This window comes from Macrobrachium rosenbergii, chromosome 59, assembly GCF_040412425.1.
Source record: "Macrobrachium rosenbergii isolate ZJJX-2024 chromosome 59, ASM4041242v1, whole genome shotgun sequence".
NCBI lineage: Eukaryota > Metazoa > Arthropoda > Malacostraca > Decapoda > Palaemonidae > Macrobrachium > Macrobrachium rosenbergii.
In genome coordinates, this window is record NC_089799.1 from 30,182,114 (window position 1) to 30,205,124 (window position 23,011).

General features: G+C 36.4%; 1 protein-coding gene across 1 annotated transcript in view; it reads left to right on the plus strand.

Moving 5' to 3' along the window:
- The window catches only part of LOC136837409 (uncharacterized), a 535,398-nt gene that overhangs the window by 507,985 nt on the left and 4,402 nt on the right, over positions 1–23,011 (plus strand). The window contains exons 5-7 of the mRNA XM_067102190.1: positions 1,043–1,188; positions 7,285–7,444; positions 8,330–8,444. Coding sequence (XP_066958291.1) covers positions 1,043–1,188; positions 7,285–7,444; positions 8,330–8,444 — 421 coding nt within the window. The remainder of the gene's footprint in view (positions 1–1,042; positions 1,189–7,284; positions 7,445–8,329; positions 8,445–23,011) is intronic.

Below are 23,011 nucleotides of genomic sequence, written 5' to 3' on the forward strand. Positions count from 1 at the left end.
GTGCCTCTGATCAAAGAATGTCAATTGCAATTAAAAGAGGCATTAATCTGGCTTCCGCAGCCTGTATCTCCTATAGATGGAGTTCTGTTTATGAAAATTCTCTCTCTCTCACGCTCTGTGCGTGTAATCGTGTCCAGGTCGTTCATAATAAAATGAAATTACACTGATCCCTGTATTTAGCGTTTTGGTGAGGGCATCAACGGATCTCGCTTGTTTATCCTGGAACAGTCTGCAGAATCCCAGGTTAAAATTTTTGAAGATATATATTACATATTCACTGCATTTAGAATTTTTTTCTGAACTGGTCTAAATAGGGATTAATACAGTGACACTGGAAAGCTCTTAGTTTTACTTGCTTTGGTTTCAGTGAAATATTTAAACCTCTTGGTTCTGAGAGCATAACAAGAAATTTAAAACGGGCTTATTATTCTTGATAGTGTGGACTTTTATAAATGCAAATGAAATTTAACTTCTTTACAAATAACTTCAGATAAATATATTGACCGCATTGCTCCTTATATACTCTGTTAATGTGAAAACATCGTCCAATGAGTACAATACTCGCTTCACTAGTGAGGGCGTCCAATTTCGACCTTTGAGTGTAGTGTGCCTCTAGTCACCGAATCAGTGAATTGCGTATCTGGTAGTCAGTCAGATGCGGTGAGTCGCTGCCGCGGGGGAAGAGAAGACATGGGTCTATTGTGTGTGTGTTTGTGTGAGGCTCTCATTACTGTGAAGATACAGTACTTCATTTACCATTTACCATTTTTTCTGAAACTAAACGGGCTCTTTAAATAGACTGTACGCACATGCTGATGAGTGAATGTTCAGTGCGCGTAACTTATAAGATATTACTGTAAACGAAGCTATTGTATGAAAGAATTCTAGCAGTGTGATTCCTTTGATGAAGTCAGCTTACTAATCCAGGACTGTGGCGCTTGTTTACCTTGATTATTATTGAAATTTTAATATAGGAATTTTCGTATGCCGGCATAACATTTCAAATTGACCAATTTTATTCTTCCTCATTCTTCGTAAACAGGGTCCTTCTGAATGGGCTTCAGTGCATCGATAACTATACGAGGCGATGTTTGTCCCTTAAACACAGAGAATACTTCAACAAGCTCTACGCAGGCACCATCAGAGTCATCAAGGATCTCTGTAACACCAAGGGAAAGTACCAGCTGGGTGAGTGAAGTTTTTCTTATTTCATTTTTTCTAATAAAGGGGTGAGTTCACCGTACAGCTTTTTATTTGTGGAATGAAAGGGGCGAGTAGCCGCATATTTTTTATTACAGTCTGGATGACATGCAGATGTTCCTGTTTAAACTATTAGTATGTAAACCTATTTTTGGAACAATATAAAAACTTTTGTACACCAAAATTTCTACACACGATATGGAAAAGTCATATATGCAAGAGTAGAATAGGGCCTACGCTAAAACTAGTGAACCTAGTATATGAAGAATAAACACGAAACTTGAATAAAAAAAAACAGATAACTGGAAAGACATTAGGCTATTAAATAGCTTGACATTCTTTCTGAAAGATTAAGTATGATCTACCAGGAATCAGTTCTGCTATTTACAGCGCAGTGAGGGGAATGAAAGACTGATAGTACTGGGCCGTGTGACGTCGAGTTACTTCATCACGATGTGTTTAAAATGTTCTGCGAAAATAGTCGGATACACAAACTCGAGAGAGAGGCATTAAACGCTGTAGAGAAAGTCACCTAGGAAACTATGGATTATGGAAGACAGCCGAGCGGGATATCACCTGATGACGATCAGATTTATGATTACTATTGTTAAGAAATCAGGAAACTTTTACTGTTAGCAGTTTTAACAGTGAGAATAAGGTCCCGTTAAACTTCTGGCGTAAGGAGAATAATGCTTCAACAATGCACTACAAGAGATCTGAAATGCGTTGGATGAATAACAACATTGTTACAGACAAGGAATCTTTTTGCCAGCATTAGATGATCTGTGTTGCATGTGGTGCAAAAGAGAAAACTTATTATTCAAGATATCTCCAAGTACTGACAAATATTCAGAATTAATAAATATTATTTTACAACAAAAAGATCACAGTATAACATCAGTAATCAGAAATCTTTTTTTCCTGCAATTCATAATCTTACTCCACCGACAACACTATTGAAGAATTTGCTCCACATATACAGTATGTTAAGGATAGCAGCTACTTCATGTCAGGCAATTTTTGCGCGGAGATACATAGAGAAACAATCTTTTTCCCAAAGTCAACGTCCTTGTCACTATTTAAGGCTAAAAACAATCAAGGTCACAGGAGATTACAATTTGAAACAAAAGAGATTTCAACAACTCTGCTGGCGGGGATGAAAGTCCATAACTCCCAACCAACACCTAAATTATAAATTTATGGGTATGCTCTTTAAATGTAACATTAAGATCAGTTTAGAGAATCATGGGTTGAAAATATTTTAGGGTAGTCTAATATATAACTAGTTACACCTAAACGTATATCAAAAAGACCTGTTAATTTTCAGTATACATCCTGGTTGTCACCAAGCTAAGGATTAAACTCAGTGTATTGGTATTTTTATAAAGCTTTGAAAATAATTACCAGGTTTTTATTTTGGGTCAGTTAACAGTCTCTCTAGACTAACCAAGAAGGGGATTTTGGCAGTCGAAGATTCAAAGATGGATGTTTACTTGCTTCTCAGATTATAATTTGCCCAGGGAACTCGGTAAACTTGGTTCCTAACGAATTTCAGCAAATTTCATCTTTGCCCATTTCCGCGGGCTGTTGGGTTAAAACTAAAATATTTAGCACAGAATAGAATTTTATTATAGAAGAATGGTTAGCATAGCTTCAGACATCTTCCACGTTCTTTTGTTCCGCAGTTGGTAGGAAAGTTTAACTGGAGTTTCTACCAGCTGTGTTAAACGAGCAAGCTTATTACATGAAATTACCATCACATAGACAAAGTGATCAGAGGTGTCATTAACACACACACACATACGCCATAACAGTAAATGTGCAGGTACCTAAAAAAGCGAGTTGCAGTAATTTCGTCAACAAAATCAGTAAGTTGCTACTTGAATATTTATATAATCAAATGGGGTAGGCAGTGAATAATTTGCTTTTTGTTAATTGTATGCAGTTAAAAGTTGAGTTATTTGCTTTATTTTTTTTTTATTAAGAAAGAAGGAGAGTTGGTGTTTTTCGATTTTCAAATCGAAGTAGTAACTTGATGATTTTGCTTTTTAAATAACCCCTCAATTCAAACGAAGCGAAACAACGTAATTTTTCCACAATTCAGTGAACGCCCCCCCCCCATTCTCTTTTCCTGCAAAGGCGACCAAACTAAGCAAGAAAACTATCATGTTTGGACACTTGTCGATCATGATAGTTCGTTCTGCTAGAAGCAAACGTAGCCAGTTTTGTCTTCTCAAGTCAGACTTGCTACCTAAACAGTAAGAGATTTTTTAAGACGTAATCGGAAACAGTGACGGAACTTTTAAGAATTACAGAAGGAAGCGAGACGTTCCGGAGCTTTGATATTTTAGCAAATAAGACATCCATTAAATGCGTGTTCAGCTACGTAACCTGGCATACTGCGGCAGTAATGCTTTTGTTTTCTCCGTCTGTTTACCGTTTCCATGACTAGTTCTTCTGCCCCCTTGCTTGATCTGTATATCAGGCTATTTATATGTTTGCAGAACCCGGCGTTTTCAGTAGAATGATTAAGATTTCTGATTCTTATCCCAAAAATTCAAGAAATGCTGACTGAGGCTAAATGTAATCAAAACTGAATGAACCTTTGGGGGACAGATTTGATTTTTTTCATCACTGAAATTGTATATACTGAGATTTTTTTGACTGGCATAATAAAACTTTTTTATCAGTAAAATGTAATCTCTAAACATTTTAGCCTAATATGCTGCTTATAGCAATTGTCGAAGAAAATCAGGCAATAAAACGGATAAACTCTAAACAAACTGCCATGCAGTCTTTTTACTGGGTTTGAAACTTTGTAGTAGGGATATTCTGAATGGATATAAGGAGATACTTGGTTGAAATACACAGTTTCTATTTCGTGGATGTGAATTTTGAATAGCTTGGATGGAACTTTTCATCATTATCTCAATGGAACTTGTTTGATGATCTCGGTGGAATTTTTTTATATTTATCTCAATGGGACTCGAATACATTTAGTGCCAATTTTGATTCGCTTAATACATTTTTTTCACAAATTGGAATCTGATAAGCTGAGTGAAACTGTTCAGTTAAATGAAAAGAGCTTTTCAGTCTCACAAATCACAGTGAATACTTGGGGTGGTTTGAATTCCATTCATAACTAGATGAAGGGAACTTTTGGGTCACCAGTAATTTTTTTAATTGAGGAAATTTATTAATTGGGAGGATAGTATATGATGGTGGATTCAGCAATACAGCAACTGTCTGAGACAGGCTGAATGAGCCAATGAACCTGATATTTGAACAATAGTACTTGATTTTTTCATGTCTCAAAATCCTCCAATCGATCTGAAAGGGAGACCGCTGCAATTTGCATATTTTTGCTATTAAGTAAATTAGGTAAACTTGTATTCATATACATGATATCACTGTTCTTCATGTTATAAGAGATCGACCCATCTAGAGAGAGAGAGAGAGAGACTGGTGAAGTGAAAAAAAATACCCAATTTAGTTTTTAGCCCGGTGGAGTGAATGATGAGTTTCATAAGCGTTCGGTTTAATGCCAGATACGTTCGCGTTATTACAGATATAAATTTGTGTGGGATTCGGCACACATCATGAACAATAACAACAGACTATCGGGCTAAATAAATGTCAATTGATATTACGGTTGTGAAGTAGGGTATAGGGTTCCCTTTTTATGACAGAGAGAGAGAGAGAGAGAGAGAGAGAGAGAGAGAGTGTCGTTCATGGGACTAAGTAAATATACTTTATTTATGGGAATATATATAATATATATATATATATATATATATATATATATATAAATATACTTATATTATATAGTTATATATTATATATATATATATTATATAATATATATATATATATATATATATATATATATATATATATATATATATATATATATATATATATATATATATATATATATATATATATATATATATATATATATATATATATATATATATATATATATATATATATATATATATATATATATATATATATATATATATATATATATATTATATATATATATATATATATATGTTATATACTCGTATGTCTGTGGTTTATATTTGAGATCCTCTGGAATGTCCACTTCATGGCTATCTACCTAACCCTAAAAGATGTCTATTCAAAGGTAAAGGAAGAAAAAAATAAATGTATGAAAACTCACACTGATCTATCTCTAAGGAAAATTTTATAAAACAGATCGTGCAGCAGAATGAACTATATGATTTTATTTGCCGACTAAGTTAAGAAACCTTCTACAGTATGGACGGCTACTTAGGCACTGCTTTTGACAAGTTGGTGTATGTCATGAACATAAAGGCTGTATTTCAATATTTAGCTTGGAGTAAGAATATTAAATTAAAAAATTAGTGTCGAAACATAATCTGCTTAAGTCAAGAAGTTGAACCATTTTCGAAATTACCAGCGTCTTGGTCTTCGACAGAAACGACGATTAAGCTTAACTACACCAGGATTAATAGAGACTACACGTTGAAGAGAATTTCCCGATTGATTTGGGATCATATTCAGGAAAAGAATATCGTCATTAAAAGAGGTGAAAAAGAGTGGAGCATGCCCACTGGATGTTTTTACAACAGCTCAAAGTCATGCTTTTGTTGTAAGGGCATCCGAATGGTTCCTTAGCAGATAGGCTAGTTACTGTATTGTAACTATATCTACAACTGTTGATCTGTGCGACCTCAATGAACTTTGAGATATTATGGATATAATGGCTTCGGAAAACGAAGTCTCTATACTCGTCAGGTTACACAAACGCCGACCAAAATTATGGAACGTTTTATGATAAAATTTCGAGTGTACTGTTTTACCGTTTAGAGGAGCCGATTGACAGGCAATGGCTTTGCCTCCTATCAGATTTCAAAGATAAATGAACCGTATAATGACAATGTTGGCATGATGTCTCTTCTCCGTCGCTTGTAATTCAATATTCATATCGCCCCTGGTACTACGAGTATTGTTATAATTATTATAATTTATATTCTTCCTCTCCTATTCTCTTATCTAATTTCACTTCTCTCCTTTAAATGCTGTTTTTACCATAAATTTTTAATTCCTTTTCAATTTCAGTGTCTTCATCAGCATTAACATTTCATTATGACACAATACATATGTATGTATGTACAGTATGTGCATGTGCATGTATATATATATATATATATATATATATATATATATATATATATATATATATATATATATATATATATATATATATATATATATATATATATATATATATATATATATATATATATATATATATATATATATGAGAGGAAGCATTGCGTCATAATTACAACAATTATCGTAGTACCTACCCGGTGTGATATGAATACTGAATTACGAGCGACGGAGAAGAGACATCATGCCAACATTGTCATTATACGGTTCATTTACCTTTGAAATCTGATATGAGACAAAACCATTGCCTGTCAATCGGCTCCTCTAAACGATAAAACAGTACACTCGAAACTTTATCATAAAACGTTTCATAATTTAGGTGGGCGTTTGCGTAACCTGACGAGTATAGTTTTCGTTTACCGAAAAGTTTTATATATATCTATCTATCTATCCATCCATATATCCTTGTAATGCACAAATGATAGTAGAGTCTAAATTAAATGCACAAATACTATGAATATCTCCAAAGGTTGCAAGAGATGATCTTGAGTCAGCCGTCACCGGCTATGATCCACTCGAGTCTACTACCCGTCAGGTATCTTAATTCACTTCTTAAGCTAACAGAGGCACAGCGAGCTTCAACTGGACAGACCCATATGGAATGTTACTATGTTGATTAGTTTTTACAATGTTATAGAATTACATTATGTGGATTACTTTTGCAGTCATTCATAAAAAAAATTGATGAATGAAAAAAAGAAACTGGGCGCAGACGTTAACGTGGTGGAAGTGTTTAGCAAACTATTTTTAGGCAACACACACTTATTTCGAAATTTAATTGTACATACAACTTTGAGTGAACACTGTCATTAACAATATGTAAAGCAAGCAGTTTATCATAATACACTTATATTTCAGAGTACATTCGCCACGCTCCTTGCATGCGACAGGTAAACCCAAAGTACAATGGATGTTCTGAAGCCTACCACAAGAAGACCGCCGATCTAAACCAGATCAACGACGCCGTTGTACAACTTTCCGACGAGGAGAAAAATAAGAACGTCATTACTCTTTGTTGGTAAGTTGCCAAGGAAACGCACAGTTGGTTACTCAAGGTTTAAGATGAAGTTAATGTGTTGTTCATAGCCTCAGAGAGCCTTCCTGACAAGTATCTTGTTCTCAGATTTCAGATTTGAGAACCCGTTTTATGTATTGTCAGGCAGATATATTAATTTACGATCCGTCCCAGCCTTGGGAACTGAAAGTGTTGTTCCATCCACCATGGACAAAAAGTATTGGCCAAAATTCGGAACTGAAAGAGAAGAGAATAGTTTTGTATTTTAAGCTTCCTGTATTAGGAGAAAGTCGCGTTTTCATGTACGGTTTTGAGGTATTAATCCAGCTGGTTTTATTGAAGTCGATATTTTGTATTTGAAATGGGATTCTGCGATGGAATTTTGGAAAACAAAATTTCTTGCCTGAGATAGATTAGAACAAAACATTATCGATTTTTTTCTTTCATAAGGGAACCTTTAAAGCATCTTCCTACTATCCCGTGCCTGATTCATGCAAAATTTTGCATGTACCGACATTAAAACAGTATATAAAACAGTATTCATGGCGTATTCATCAATCTTGCTGTCCAACCAGTTACTTCTGTGTACAAATGTGGAGTTTCCCAGCTTTACCATTAGATTATTATATTTGATATCATTTGTTGTCTGGATCTCTTTATCTTGATGCTCAATCATTCCATCTTTATACTGTTTTATGCGTGTAAGTGACGAAGTCTGCCCCAAATAAGGGTAAGCAGATTGTGGAATGCCAGACTTTTCGGTGTTATGAATTGTCCAGTTACACATTTTTGTTGATACCTGACTTTTGGATGACATTGCATTAATTTTTCAAGCTTCTATTCCATTTTATTACGAACCAGTTCACCCCAGAGTACTTCTTCCAACAGCTCTTTCCAAGAGTACCTCCAGTGCTCCGAACAGGTGGTGTTCGAGACATGTGGAAACGAAACTGCTCTTTTCACAAAGGAGTTCCTGGATCGTATGGCAGGACCAATTGTACAGGTAGGATTACCTTTATTTATAGAGCATTATTTACTAGTCAAAGAATTAGTTGTATTGGGTATTATTGGATATTGAATGGCATTTATCATGATTTTATGGACTAAAAGTGAATTTTTATTTTTTGGATGTAATAATTTTTTCTGTTTTCTAGGGTTATGGTAGATGTTTTCCTTGTTTTAAATAAAATACACACTTCACTTGGCACACACCGTTCAGCATACATCATAATTTTTTTCTTTTATAAATTCTTTTTTCTTAGGAATGGGAATTGTGCACAGAATATTTTACCTAGATAGATCAGATTTTCTTTTCTGTGTCTGTATGTGGCTGTGAATGTACCTTTTTATCATTTTAAAAATCACATTCCATTCGAGCAAGAAATGAATTTGAGTGAACCTTTTTTCAACATCGCTTCACATCGACCCTAGATTTTATTATTTGAAGGCGTGATAACAACTATTAAGGTTCTTGAGATGGATATTTCTTCCGCGTTTTAAACATCCAAACCTTTATTGACTACTTACCATTTTATTTTGTATTTGCAGATTAATCATATGCGAAACAAAATGTTATTTTGAGATCAATAATTTCATAGTTATGACTGATTCATTTTAAATGAAAGGATTAAAAGGAAGAAATGAGATCTTAAGAAAAAAGTTCGTATTGATTTCTAGAAATAAAAATCTCCGACGTAAAAGATAAGCTGCGAAGTTTGTAAGAGAAGTGCGAAGTTTGTAAGAGAAGCAAATACGAAATATTTAAATATGGTGTCAGAACTAAACCTATCATTTGTAGTCTCCAAAAGATGTCAAACTAATCTGCGCGAAAACACATGTAGAAAAATAAATGTAGTGAAGTTTAGGCTCTAAAGCTGAAGCCCCATTGTCTCCCATTGGCAAAAGAGGTACCACTGTCAGTGAACATTTGAATATATATCTTTCACTGGCCCTTTTTGATATTCCATTTCAGTCTTATTTTGTTCCTGTATCGTACTCCTCCAGTCACTTTCGAATGAAGATGAAATTTGTAGTTGCTTCTTACAGAGTAGAAATCTAATCTAAGCCCCTAATGTTGTTACACACTGAGTAACGTCATGAATTCCTGAAATATTTGGTAGTGTGCATTATTACCTGCAACTTGGTGTGATGGCCCGTGCTTAAAATGAAGTGATAAATATTAGACCTACTCTCGAATGAGGTTTAGAATGCTAAGATTCAGATAGTTTTCTTCTTTCGTAAATTTATTTATATTTGATATAACTGCTGAGTGGTATTTTTATTGTATATGTATGCCACATTTTGTTTATTCCATTCTACATTATATATTATTTATATCCAGTGAGAAGGCATATGGAATCTGCGACGCACTTATATGAATCTCTTGTGATAACAATGCAAGAATTGGATCTTTTCTTCTTACAGCAAAACTGATAGTAGTATTTAAATGGCTCCCTCACGTTTTATTCTTCCATCTACAGAAGGGTCTCTAAGTTAGAGTGTTGTCAGCCAAATAATAAAGAGAAAAAAGTTCTTTGACGTGTCAGATTTACGCCTTAAAGATTGTCGCGTCGTTCCTCTATTGTCCTTTCAAAAAAAAAAAAAAAAAAAAAAAAAAACTCCATCTCCTTGATGCCTCCATTATCATTGTTGGGGCGTTCGAAATAAAACCTTGTGCCTTTCTTTGTTTTATACAAAAGAAACCTTGTTCTTGAGTTTGTAGTCATTTCCAAATGACGGCAGAGTTATTTTTCCATTGTTCTAAAGGTTGTGTTTCTTGGTGCTGTCGATGCAATAAAGTGCTCTTTCTCTTTGCCTTGTATAAATAAGGCATTGATATACTATTATGTTAACTGAAGCGCCAAAAGTTAATCTGCTACCCGACCATAGGTATTGTAACGTATAACGTCCGAAATAATATCGAATTGGGAATTGCACCATAATTTCTAATATTATTATTGAGAAACGATAGTATAAGACGAGAAATGGTAAAACAGTAATTAATGAATAAGAGAATCAGTTGAAATATCTTTTAGGGAAAAAGAAACAAAAAAAAAGCTTGTAAGAAATTAGTATAAATATGAAACTCATAATTTTTTAGAATGACCTGTCTTTTAAAAGCGTCCAAAAGTTTCGTGAAAAGTATGTAGTCTTTTAAATGTACCAGAAAAATTTACGTTAGTAGCAACGCATGAAAAATTTTTGCAACCATCTTGTATTTTAAAAGTATTAAAGTTAATTTGTAAAATAGCATTTAAAATCACCAGAAAAATTTGTAAAAGGTTAAAAATCTCCATTCCCCTACAAACTTGAGCAACAAAGGCGTACACTCCGATATCACCGTCTTGAGATATCCTAGTAAGAGTTTGGCCGGTCCTTTGCTCAACTTAGAACAATGCACCCTGAAGCCTTTTGAAGAACCACCTTAAAGCCAACTTGAAGAAACTTGTGTTCCTCAACTTGAGTCAACAACTTGGAAACCACAACTTGTCCACAGCTCTTGGCTGGGTTACTGTGTGCGTAAAGTTTTCATACGGCCACAATTGGACAACAGACTCCTTAATTATTGGATGCCGACAAACGACGAGGAAAGAGACGTAATGAGTGAGCGTTTGTGTCGTTTAGGCAAATGAGTAAAAGTGTGCGTGTGTTTTGGGCAAATGAAGGACGATTAGTGTGCTCTGCAAAAGGATGGAGTTTTAGGAAATGAATGAAATGGGATTAGTGTTAGGAAACTAGTAAATGTCTTTCAGGTAAATGAATAAAATGGTCAGCAATTGTAAAACTGACACATATGATTGAAAAAAATATTTTAACAGATTTTGCACGTTAGGAAAATGAGTGAAGTGTTCTTAAGCTAATTGATAAAATTTTTCGTTTGGTAAAAATTTAAGATTTTGTAGGTCAACAAATGAGTGAATATTCTGTATGATGAACAAATTAATAAATTGTTTTATGGTAGGCATAAGAGCGAGTTTAGCAAGACTATCAACCGAACACTTTTTATTAAGCAGGACGAAAGGACTGAAGGTCTTGCTTAAAAGGCAAAAAAAAAATTTTGGGGGGGATAACATGGGAAAATAAGTAAATTTCATTGTGGCTTGGACAAATAAGTGAAATGTTGCATAGCTTATGCAGATAAAGGAAGTTTTTTTCTTAACTGCCAAATAAGTAATGTTTTTAGTTAAATGAATAAGAATTTTTCACTGGACATGAACGTAGTTTGTATGCTGCTCAGGATTAGTGCAATTCCTTTTATTCGAGTGATAATACTGGGGTGGACTTATAAATAAACACGAAACGTCTCTTCACAGTGACTTAGGACTCAGGTGTCTGAATGAATGTTTCTGTGTTCCTGTCTCTGAGGCAGAGGATAAGTAATCGGAAGTATTCCCGATTAGGTAAGACTTCTGTTTATTTTCCACTCCTCTATATTCTTCACATATATAAATTAGTTTACTATCTCCATTACATTATTATTTTGTCACCCTTTAATAAAAACGAAAGTCTTCGACGCATAATCTAGTAGGATTAATATGTTATGCAAACAGCTAATGCAAACTTTTGTAAACTGCCAAGTTGTAGTTTCCCAGAAGAGGCCCGATGGAGAGTGAAGCCTGTGGGGCGAAATAAGACCCTGTACTTCATTTCTTCCTCTGTTTTCCCTTTTGTCTTCATAGACTTGTGTATATTATATATATACTGTATGTATATATATATATATATATATATATATATATATATATATATATATATATATATATATATTTATATATATATATATATATATATATATATATATATATATATATATATATATATATATATATATACACATTTATATTTATATATATTATATATATATATATATATATATATATATATATATATATATATATATATATATATATATATATACACATTTATATTTATATATATATATATATATATATATATATATATATATATATATATATATATACACATTTATATTTATATATATATATATATATATATATACACATTTATATTTATATATATATATATATATATATATATATATATATATATATAAACATACATACAGTATATGATTATGTGTGAGCGTAAGTGTGTTTGTGTAAGAATTGTGACTAGGACTCATAGAGTTGCAATTTTAATTAGCAGTAGCATACTGGGGAAGGAACATAACATGATTTTGAGATGTACACAAATTGTTAGGAAATGAACACTGTAGAACAATGTGTACTCTTTGTATGTCATACATGAACCTTGGTAAATTTATGATATATTTAATAGCCATGCAGTATGGAAGGTAGTGAGGATGTACGATGTAGAATATAATTTATCAAGATCAGTAAGTTTTAATGATGACAGCACAGAATGTGTGTGTGATTGTTAAAATGAGTAGAGGGGAAAGAGGCCAATTTGCTAAAAAAAAAAAAAAAAAAAAAAAAAAAAAAAAAAGTGTTTCCATGAATTTTTAAGGCGGGGGTGATGTAAGAAATCAGAGAAAATACAGATGTAGGTGCAAATTGGTGGGATAAGAAAAGGGATAGTGAATGGAGCAGCTGATGTCAGATTGATGTAGTGTGTCAGATTGTTATATTGTAGAGAAGCTGCATAGAATCGTGAAAGTGTTAATTAGTGAATTAACTTAAATGTCAGTGTGAGTAACAATTAAATAGATTATGATAGTAAATTGAAACTGGGAAAATGGAACATGAAATTTTAAATATACAGGGTGTTTCAAAATTAGAGGTCCCCCCCCCACTCTACAGCATAAACTAAAATTGATATGGACAAAAACAAGAGTAATTCAGAACAGGTATTTATTTACGTTTCTCTCTGAGTATTTATTTTGTGTGGCCTCCATCTGCCTGTACTACAGCCTGCATTCTTGAGGGGTATGATTTCAGCAAATCGCAAAAAAGCTGAGACTCAAACTCCATTTCCCTGAGCACTTCGGTCACCTCTCTTTGCAGGTTGTCGAGGCTTGTTATACCATCATAGTTTACTGTTCACGCTTTAACACGATCCTTTAAGATACTACCAATGTTTTCAAACACATTAAGGTCAGGGAGCTACCTGGAAATTCACTTGACGAGAAGAAATCGATACCACTGTTTCAAAGCAGCTCCTGTGTCTGAAGAGCCTTGAAACATGGTGCCTTATCATGCAAAAATGTGACTTCTTCAACAGATAACACATTTTCAGGATCTTTCAGGAAAGGAAATACTCCACCAGTAAGCACAGTTTCTCTGAAGTATTCACCATTCCATGACTGCCTTTTTTTTCTTTGATGATCCACATTATCCGTTTGGCTGTGAAACAGAAAAATTCCCAAACATTCAGGAAATTTCACAACTTGGCAATAGCACACGTCATCGCTGATATCATCCAACTTTGCGGCCCAAATGATGTAATTTTTATGATTTGGCTTCCTGACTGTGTAAATGAATTCTTCATGCGGCAACATGGAGAAAGTCAGCTTCATCCCAATCTTTAAGAAATGAACACAAAACCATGCATGGTCTTCTCTCTGTTGCTGAGTGATGTAGGGATTGCTGATAATATGAAATGGCTTGATACCAGATTTTTTTCAACTCATGATATACAGCACTATAACTTCTCTTCTTTCCCTTTTTTGTTTCTAGTTCAAGCACCAATTTACGTAAAGACTTTCATGGTCTACCCACTGCCTCAGCTATGATGTCTTTTGACTCCTGAGAAAGGACTTCAGGCCTTCCAAGATTCTCACTCTTTTCGCGATGACAGTCATATGGATTTTTGTTCCAGTTTCTTTGAGCAAAGGATTCATCTCTTTTAATGTATTTAGCTATCCAAGAACGTGAAATGAAGGATGTGCCAGCATCCCTAGCCTCTCTGAAGGTTATAGCCGGATTCGGTCAATCCATCTGATTTCCTCTGAGATTAGCCTTGGCAGTATCTAACTCCATCACTCAGTCTGAAAATACAAGAAATGTAAAATGAAAAAATAGCTTAATAGAAACTTAAAATAATGCATTGGAGATAGGCTATAGCAGAAAATATATATATAAGTTTCCATTTGTTCTATATCTAATATAAACACCCGGTATATATATATATATATATATATATATATATATATATTTTATATATAATTATATATATATATATATATATATATATATATATATATATATAACATATAAATTTTATATATAATTATATATATTATATATATATATATATATATGTGTGTGTGTGTAAAGAAATACTTTTCTGAGAAAACTAGCAACTACCTTACAAAATGAACTTTTTCTACAAGTTACTTTCATATCTGTATACACTAGAAGAATCGTTTCTCCAGAACATTTTATATCCCTACTGTTTTAGACTTACTGAAAGCCTTTTATTATCGTGCTGGGGACTCCCACCTTTCACTTGAAGTCTTCTTCTTTTTTTTTTTTTTTTTTTTTTTTTTGCAAATACAAAAACCTTTGAAAAGTTTCTTGTGCCAAGAGTAGTTAGACCTGAATCATAGCATATATACTTTAAGGGAACATATTCTTCAAACGCCCTGCAAACAGCAACATTTACCACTGATAACAATCATAAACATAACTTTCTCCTTCAAGATTAGTTTAAACATGAGTCAAACCTTTCCCTTCAAATGTTACCAAGTTCCCCCTAGAATCTGCATAACCTTGAAAGCAATCTTTATTCCTAGCCTTTTAGAGCGTGTGAAATTTTTCTTTGTAGGAATTTTACTTTTCAAATCTTAATTTCATATTAAAATCTTGCTGAATTGCAATATTGGTTTTCATTTTTTACATCTTCCATAGGTATACAGTATTAATGATTTTCCTTTTGAAACAACAGAAATAGTTACTTTTCAAGAGATGAAAGCAGCATATTCATTGCAGACTTTTTAAGCTATGCAAATAAAGTTTCTTCTTAAAGAATAACACAAGAATCCACAAAAAAAAACATGTAATTCTTGAGTGTTTCCTCATGAAAAATTAACCGACCTTATTTACCTCCGATATTTCCTGAAAGACCTTTGAAAATCAAGCCAACAGTATTTACCCCTAATACTGAAAAATTTCATTATTAGATGATGTTACTCTAAAACTTTTAGTAACTTCACTAACAACTTGCCCTTCAAAGGCTTGTATGGAAGGCCCTTAAACTCTTCAACACTTTTATACCCTCCCAACGGGGGACTTAAACCTCCCCAGAGGCATGATTGTTCAAAGCCTGTTATGAGCACTGACATCTCCAAGTTGCAGACAGGTCACTCCTTCTAAGTCTGAACACTTGTGATAGGGCCACCCTATATCCCTTTAATGTTAACACCAAGAGTACTTTCCTACACCTTACTTAGACCAGAAAGCCTACCACCCACCAAAGAGAGTCTTCGAGTGGAGAGTGACCCCTTTGATGATACTAGTTACAGAAGATAGCCCACTTTCCTTGGTACACATCTGTGAAGATTGCCACAATGTGGCTGATATCTCCTTTGCTGTTCCTCTAGAAAAGCCTCTCTTTTGCAGAAGTTGCTGGATGGCCTCCACCTGTATAGGTGGAGGACATGAGCCAGCCTGTGGTATCTGCTGACATGCAGCTGTACAAGCAATGTCGGCCAGTGCAGGAGATCTCATGGAAGGTCTACCAGCTATGACAGCAGGTCTGCATACCACTCCGCATGCAGCCACCTGGGCACTACCAGTGTTGTCCATAGGCTGTGGAAACAGAATTCCCCTTATTACCTTCTGTAAGTAGCTGAATGGAGAGAAGAACACGTCCATGCTGTCCCATGGGTGCTGGAAGGCATTTTGCATTATTGTTGGTTCTGGTGCCAGCCAGTAGTAGAGGGGCAGCTTGGTGTCCAGCCTCATTGCGAACAGGTCAGTCATCCAACTGTCCCACACTTGGAATAACCTGTCTTCCATTTCCTAATGAAGGAATCATTCGATCGCTACTATCTGGTCCTTCCTGCTCAGCTGATCTACAACTGTTTTTCTTCCCTGGGATGTACCAGGCCACCATCAGGTCCACTCCGACCTCTCTAACCAGTTGTACAACTTCACTGCCATCCAGCACAGCTCAGGGGAGATCATTCCACCCTGCTAGTTGATGTAGGACACTGTGATGGTGTTGTCACACATCATGACAATAGAATGCCTTTGTACCTGGCCATGGAAATGTAGCAGGGCTAAGCACACTGCTTTCATCTCTAGGAGGTTTATATGGTCCACACTCTCCTCTGTCCCACAAATCCCGGAAACGCACTCCAACCCCTTCGGAGGTTGTCTGAGAACACCAGCAACTCTGGTGATGACTTACTCAGGGACTCTTCCTGCTGAAGATTGTTGTCATCATCGCACTAATTGCCACAGGTGACCTACCCCCTTGGAACCAACTTCTCAAGGGACATTAGATGCCCTATTATTACTTGCCATAGACATGCCTGCCCTTCATGAATTCTTTTGCTACCTTCTTGAGGTTGTCTATCCTTGCTGAGGCAGGGAAGGCACAGATCTGGTAATCCCTCAGTAGCTTCTTTGAAGAAGCGAGGATCAGCCAGTCGTTTAGGTATCTCCACAGCCTTATTCTGTGGGATTGGGCCTATGTCGATGCTAGCCTGAATATCCTCTTGAACACCTGTAGAGCGTCACTAGACCAAAGCAGAGGGCCTTGAACTGGTAGGTTGTCTGATGGCGGTGAACCTGAGGAACTTCCTGGACTTTTGGTGAATGGGGAAGTGGAGGTAAGCATCTTTGAGGTCTACTGAAATCATGTAGCCTCCCTCTCTAATGGAAGCTAACTGACCAGGTTGTTTCCATGACGAGCAGGGCCTGCCACATGTACCCGTTCAGTTTTGAGAGGTCCATTACTGATCTCCATCCTCATGATGCATTCTCCACCAGGAACAGGCAACTAAAGAAGCCTAGTGATGGTGACATCACTACCTCGATCGCCCCCCTTCTTCACCATTGCTTATACCTCTGCTTGGAGTGCCCCATCCTTGATGGAGCCAGTTCTGCAAGACAAAGAGGAGACTTGTTCCAGTAAAAGTAGGGGTTTGTTCCCCACAAAAGGGAATTGTATCCATCCCTCACGACTGGTACCACTCCTCCACACTGTACTGTAGTTCTGCCACATCTCTAAATACATTGCAAGGCATCCCCCCTATCCATGGCAAGTTGAAGGGGTGTTGACATCTCACCTGGATTCCTGCCATTGGCTGGTCCTCTTCAGCCTTCTAGCCTGGGAAGGTCGGGTGGAACAAATGGCTGACCGTTGTTGTCTGGTTTCTTGGGGAATCACACTGCTTGTTGTCTGGCACTGTCTCAGTTGTGGGGAGGATCTCCAGTTGTTACCCACTGACCTTGTCTGAAACAGTAGCCCCATGAAGGAAACCTGCTGGCCTGTTCCACCTTTGATGATACCGCCTGGAAGAAAAGGTTGTCCCATAAATCCACCCTCCAGATCACAATGGCCCTATCTACCACATGGGGGTGGGGGATAGAATTCAGAGTCTGTGACAGGACTATTCTGTAGGTTCAGCCAACATTCATGGGAAACCTGATATGATGCTAGAGACAGGAAAGACTCTCCATCTCAGCACCATATCTGTCCAAATGTGGGTGGGTTGGTATGTCAGAAAGGTCATCTTCTTCCCTGTTGGGCTACCATACTCCTAATCAGGGGTTTCCTTCAGGAAGACCCCCTGACGCACATCCAGCCATGAAACTTGACTGCATGGTCTTCATGGTCATAAGCTCGAGGTTGCTTGTCTCAGGTTGAACTGAAGGCCGGTGTTTGAATTTCTCCAGGGGAATGTGATTCCCCAACTTGCAGAAGGCTACATCTAGGGAGAGTTAGACTCTGTGGGCTTCTGTGATTTACTCTGTCTTGGCAACAGGGGGAAGCAACTTCTCTGATTGGTTCATAGCCAGTAAGCCTGTCATGCTGGGGACCAGCATGTTGACCTTCGCCAAGACATTTCTTCAGAGCTGGTAACAGGGCAACTTTGCTGCCTGCCTGATCTCCAGAGCAGTGTCTGCCACCTGTTCCAGCCATGAGGACAGGAGCACTGAAGAGGAGGCTGCCTTCCTGAAGCCTTAGATACACTGAATCATGGCAACGACATCTGGGAAGCCCTGCCCTGCCTCTGGGGTTGCCAGCTCGCCTTGCGCCATCTCCTTCTGGCTATCTAGGTCTTAGGGCTCCCAGTCTGCCCCGTCCCCCACTGCCAAAATGAATTGTGCTGCTCCAATGGACTCTACCTTGACGCTTAATTCTCCAACTCTTGGGGTACCACTGAAGTCACATACCACCCTTGCCACTGCTAGGTGTTCTAGGGGTAGAACAGGAAAGGGAGTCAGAGGGAGACTTAGGGGAGAGAATCTGGACAGAGATGACCTAAGTTATAAAACAATTTGACTACAACCAGGGAGGATAGAACCTCCATATCTCCCGGGAGTCATTTTATCCATAGCAGCAATCTGCTTCCCTTACTGTTGTGACTGGCCCTGCTTGAGTAGGATGTCTTGTCCTTCCTCTTCCCATAACACCAACAACTCGTTGTTATTCTTGGTCTTTTTATGCTTCCACCTGCCTTCCCACCATTTCAAAGAGGTGGGCCTACTGTCCCTCCTTCCCCTGTAGTCACTTCATCTCAAGGCAAAGGAGGTGCTGGAGGAGGAGAAGGACAACAAACTACTACTCCTTCATAGTGAAGAAAACTCAACTTTTGCCTGATCCCCACCTGAGGCAATTGTGTCTCTCTTGATGGGTACTTGGAAGAGGGGTAGGTTGGGGGAACTGACCAATGATCGCAACTTCTTAAAGGGCCTTGGGTGATCAAGATCTCGCTCTGTCACTGAGATGGAGAAGGGAAGGTGGGAGAAGCAATTCCAGAATTTCTTCGGTGTAAGCAGTTAGGTCTGTCTTCACTGACGAAGGTTTCCCAGACATTTCTCCTTCAGGCGCTAACAGGGAAACAGGAATTTGAGGGGAAGAGGGGGTCAGAAAGAAGGGCTTCCTTCTTCTGCTTCCTTCTCCGTTTTTTATACAGGTCCCACAGAGAAGGCCACCCTTCACATTTCACACATGGAGTCTCACACACTCGTTTCCTCTACAGAATATAAATACTGCCAAAGGAAACATTAACATTATTGTAAGCCTGGTCCTTCCTGGCACACCGACAAAGCTTGGTTTTTGTCTCCATCTTAACAGTAACACACTGTCAGTACACAAACACTAACATGTGCTGACAAGCTCATCATACCATGTGACACTTTCCATAGAAAGTAAGAAAAAGGATGCCAGAACATATGTATAATGCACTTCGTACAATACATCAGTACATAATCATGGCTAGAATCACAATGGCATAGCTATGCCGAGGAGTGGGCATCATGCATTACTCATGTTTTCTGTGTCAGACTTGACTGTCTGAGTGCACATGCAAAAGATGACTCTACATGTGAAAAGCGAAGGTTTGTATCCCTGCATGAAGAAATAAATGATCTAAATGTTGGTGAAAATACAAAATTTTTACCATCTAATAAAGTCTCAGCTTGAAATTCAAGGGAAGACCATGCTTTCTCCTGCTGCTCATAAATCAGCAGCAGAACACCAGAATGTACTCAGCTCCACAGTCCCAGCACAGTGTGCACACACTGGCTTACTACTACCATATACAGTATACTTAGGTGTGAGGTGGGTGCTCAACCACAGTCGTGTTACAATAACTTATACCAGGCCTGAGGCTAATATTATCTATAATGCTTTTATATTTTTTATTGGGAAGGTTGGGAGACTGGCACCTTTCTTGCTACTTCCAAAACTGCATGACCCAGTCAGTCCTTTCATATTAGAGTGGGGGACACCCTTAAACACATCATCATTACTTAAAAGTCTTCTTCCCCCCCCTCATTACACCAACATGAACTTGCACATGAACCATGTGGTTATGAACAGCTTTACGCTAACAAGAACTGTGAAAGAGCCACTTCCAAACTTCTTGAACTGTAAGTGTAACTATTTAAAACTCAGAGAATCCAGTGCACTCCCAAAGTCACAGTATATGACAAAGCATTTCCCTTCGCTACCAACAATGAGCTCTAAAGCCCCAGCCAGTGCTGTCAAATCCGCTGCAAGTGCACAGGCACAGCCAGACCCAGCACATCCAACAAAATTTATTTTTTACTTTGAACCATCTTTAAGCAGCTTTGTGTGATCCCTATGAATAGCATCATGTTCAAGGAATTTGGATTTTACCTCTTAAAGGAGTGTTCCTCTTTGAAAAGGACTTGGGCTCAGAGAAATTTAAGGTATGATCCAAGTAGGGTATGTTGAAAGCCAACTTCCTAGCTCCTGCTTTTTACTTCATACCATAAATAGGCATGCACAAAAACAGTCTCAGTAATTTCACTGAACACTAGAATCTCTGACTGTCAACAGTAACAGGTTTTCCTTTGAAATATCCTGCATATCTTCTGTCCAAAACCTCTAGTAGCAATACACTTATGAAACCTAAATATTTTCATACCTACTTATCTGACTCATTTCATTTAATATCCTGAGAAAGGTTACAAACTTTGTTAATTTCTTTACAACCTGGTGAATGTCTTTTCATTACCATCATTCATATCCAGGGATTTGCTCTAAAGAGCCTTTGAATGCTAGGAGGTTCACTAAAACTTTCTTCCTAACCTTCAGAGATATATAAAAAAACAAATCCCCATTAGTTTTTGTTTGCTCTTCAAAATACTCATTCACAGAAAAGGTAGACTGATTATGTTATGCATATTCAGACTATTCAGACTACGGGGCAATACATGATAGTACCCCAAAGTCGCCTAAATTTATTCTTCTTACACTATGATATTTCCAGAATTACAGCCAAATTATAAAGCTTTCATCAATTTTAATCATGGAAAAAAATTAGTATTTTAAGTTTATTGTAACGTTTTCACTGAAAATACAGTATTGTACAGGAAATACCTTCCCAAGTACGTTTGACCAGCAGTGGGTTACTTTTTTTTTTATAAACTGAAGGATCATAAAATAGCAAATCTAATGGCTTTCACAATATTGCTTAATTGTTATAGTTTGAAATTTAATTTCCTCTTTCATGATGGTGACACTTAAATACTATGCTATTATCAGGACCTTTAAGGTATGCACATATCAAGCACAATACAATCTTTTTCATTAGGTAACTGTGAATTACTAATGTAGGGTATTGTAATCCTTTGTCTTTTATGCATACTTTGCTCATAACAGAAAGTTTCATGTATAATATCAGAAGGCTTAAAGTAGAACACTGCTATTATGGTCTCAAAATTTCTTTTCTGTTCATAAAGGAAAATCTAATTTTGAATTTATGAGGAGTTTAGCAGAAATACAATTATTATAAGCTGCTGCAATTGTGTGTGAAGTGCTGTATGTTCAAGTTGCTGCTAATTTTTATACTGTATTCATGTTAGTACTGCAAGTGTAACATTTATATAATATGCCTGTACACTTGAATATATAAAAGGTCCTACTATTAAGAAACATTTTGGCTGTCTGTTAGCAGCTAATTTTCATAACATTGCTTCCAGTATCAAGACACCATCCAGATGAACAGGGTCAGATTTCTTTCTTGTTCGCCAGATATAACCTGTTATTAAAACAGTTACTTAAGATATGTTTGCACTATATTAACAAAATTATACCAGAGTAAATGAAAACAAATGAGCATATGACAGTTCTGTGTGTACATTTAAATTTCTGGAGTACTAAATTAATACTAACAAAGTTTTCTTTTTCTCTTATCTTGACTAACCCTTACAGGATAGTAAGGTAAGGGAACTTAAATTAAATTATGCTTGTTGGTTAGAAGAAATTCTTTAATCCTCCTCAGTATAAAGAATGCCTCCAATGGTCAGTTCACACTGCTGTTATAGCCAACTAACTGACAGTTACATTAGTGTTCTACCTCTGTTCAGTGACTGGATGAAAAACTTGAGTAACAGAGTCAGCTCGTTGCACCTCAGTGTTTCAAATGTTGACTCTAAGACTTCAGAGTGGTACTTGTCTAATATCTATTCTTAGACTAAGCGCATTGTGTTGCCAGAATGAACAGTGTCAATTTTAAAAATGAGGCTACTGGTGTATAGGTAATTGAAAATAAGGATCATGAATAGAATACCAAATAAAGTGGCTTACAGTTCTGATTTGCGAACAGAAAATTCCTTGAAGTTTAAGTTGCCCAAACCCTGAACTTAATAGTACCTTGTTTAAAAATTTCTGGAATCTTTTGCTAAACTGAAATAGCATACTGTAGTTTACATGGGGACTTAACTAACTTGAGGTAAGAAAATTAGGAGCATAAGAAATTATTTTAATAAAACTACCATTTTCCTAGCATTGTATTTAGGTGTGGCAAGGGTAGTTTGTTGTTTGTAGTTACCTGACTACAATTGTAATTTCAAATCGGTGGCTTTTTGGAGCCTGAATTGAATCTGAATTAAGCTAATATAGTTCATTGGTAAGTACTAGTACTGGGATATTCTTCAACTTCAC